General features: G+C 37.6%; 1 protein-coding gene across 1 annotated transcript; it reads right to left on the minus strand.

Moving 5' to 3' along the window:
• Positions 1–305: 305 nt before the first annotated feature.
• Positions 306–1,673, minus strand: LOC122644978 (protein FAR1-RELATED SEQUENCE 5-like). The gene has a single exon (XM_043838333.1). It carries the CDS (start codon positions 1,671–1,673, stop codon positions 306–308), a length of 1,368 nt encoding a protein of 455 aa, XP_043694268.1.
• Between the last annotated feature and the right edge of the window lie 461 nt (positions 1,674–2,134).

Genomic DNA, 2,134 nt, shown 5'->3' on the forward strand with positions numbered 1-2,134 from the left:
CTGAGGTTTGTTGATAGTTGAGATGATACAGCTAAGGAAAGATCATACATAGAGGTTCCTCCCTGCACAAATACAAGAATGGAAAAAAAATATTAAATTCAATGTCTGAATCATTGAAAGTTAATCTAGTACATTAAAAAAATAGGAAAATGTGAATCATTAAATGAAATACCGTTAACAGTGAAGTGAAGCTAATATTGTCATCCATCTGTTGAAGGTAATCTGGTACATTCGACATTGAAAATGTACCACTAGTTCTGGCAGGAGCTGAATGAATTTCTTGTGACACTTGAGTGTTTCTTGTCTCAATTCTTTTCTTTTTTTTTCCCTTGTTTTTCTATCCTGCTCTTCTTCCGTCTACCACTTGAACATTTTTCTTTCTTCTTCAGCCCTACTGCAAACATAGGGATCTCATCAGGGACAACCACTTGTGGGCCATTAGATGTTGTGATACAATCAAGCTGTATACGTAACTCTTTTGTAACCTGCATTACCAAAGCATAACTCTCGGCTGAATTTGAAGCTTGTGATGCCATTTTAACAAGTTCAGGCATTATACGCCTATATTGTTGTGAACTATCTAAGTTACTATCTTCTTCAACCTGTTTTCCCTCATTGTCTATCACTACCAAGCTTCTTGCTCCCCGTGTCCATCTCTTCAAAATATAAGCTAGAGGTATACACTTGATATCTAGCACATCCAAAACTTTCAAACAATGACAACAAAGAATCCCAAATGTCTCATATTTCTTGCAACTACAATTAATCCTAAGCTCAGATGGGTTACAACATACTTTGTACTCACATTTTGATTCCACAAGACCAACCAAAAATTCAGACATGAGATTACTTTCATTCTTGTTTTTGATGAGGCAAGCACTAACCCAATCCATCTGCTCTTGAAAGAGTTCAAAAGTCAAAGGAGTATAGACTTCCGCAGCTTGTTTTATGATGGGTGACACCAAGTTCACTCTCCTTGGAAGCTTGTTTCTTGAATCAAACTCAGCTTTTAACTCGTTGGCTCGCTTAGCATCCACAACCCGTTCAAAATGCTTAAAAAATTGCACAATGTCCAAAGTGGATTTTAAATAATCCTTCATATCACTGTTCAAACTCTCACTAAGCTGTGTACTCCGCATACCTAATGTGAAGGTATTTTTCATATAGCACTTTGCCCATTTATATTTTAAGCCATATATACGTTGCAACCATGAATTATTCTCCACTCCATAATTCTTAAGCAATTTTTGCCATTCATCCTCAAACTGTATTTCCTCATCATATTGAAATATACATTTTTTCAAATCTCCAAGAAAGTGCGAGCCATCCTTCATCAAATTACCGAGATGCTTAATGCCATTTTGCATTATGTGCCAAGTACACAGCCCATGCCATGTCTCAGGCCCCACCTCAGTTAATGCCTTTGCCATAGCAGCATCTTGATCCTTGAAGATGGTGATAGGCTTCTTCTGCCCATGTGCTTCCGTAAATGCCTCAAATAACCACTTGAAAGATTCAGCTGTCTCATCATATAAAAGTGCAGCCCCAAATATAATGGCTCCTCTGTGATGATTAAACCCAACAAATATCCCAAATGACCTATACTCTTTGTTTGTGCAAAATGTGGTGTCGAAACTAACAACATCGCCAAATTGTGCATAATCAATTCTCATCTTCGGATCAGTCCAAAAAATATTAGTTATCTGTTCATCATTGTCCAATTGCATTGAGTATGTAAATGAATGATTGATACTACTTTGGTTTTCAAAATACCTCAACAAACTCCCTGGCTCACCATAGGCTAGTGAGCACTGTCTTTTAGTTCGGAGATAGTTCTTATGATCTTGACTAGTGTAGCCAAGGTTCTCCCTCCCACCTGCGTGCCTACCCATATACTCAAACATGGACTTAGGTTTAATCCCCGAATCGTCAGCCAAATCAATTTCATATGTATGTATGTCTGAAATTTTCTCTGTGAACGCATCATATGAGTAGTATTTGGAAGATGAAGAATGTGATTATGTTCTTCTATAAAGTCACGACACTTGTATTTCCCATTCTCTAACAAATATATGGACATCCGTGTCGGGCACATTGTTCTTATCTCAGCTCGTGGCTTACTTGTGTCAATGTC

Source organism: Telopea speciosissima, chromosome 11, assembly GCF_018873765.1.
Source record: "Telopea speciosissima isolate NSW1024214 ecotype Mountain lineage chromosome 11, Tspe_v1, whole genome shotgun sequence".
In the NCBI taxonomy this organism is placed as follows: domain Eukaryota; kingdom Viridiplantae; phylum Streptophyta; class Magnoliopsida; order Proteales; family Proteaceae; genus Telopea; species Telopea speciosissima.

Coding starts and splice junctions, on each gene's coding strand:
- LOC122644978 (XM_043838333.1), bottom strand. CDS start 1,673: ATGAGAATTGATTATGCACAATTTGGCGATGTTGTTAGTTTCGACACC.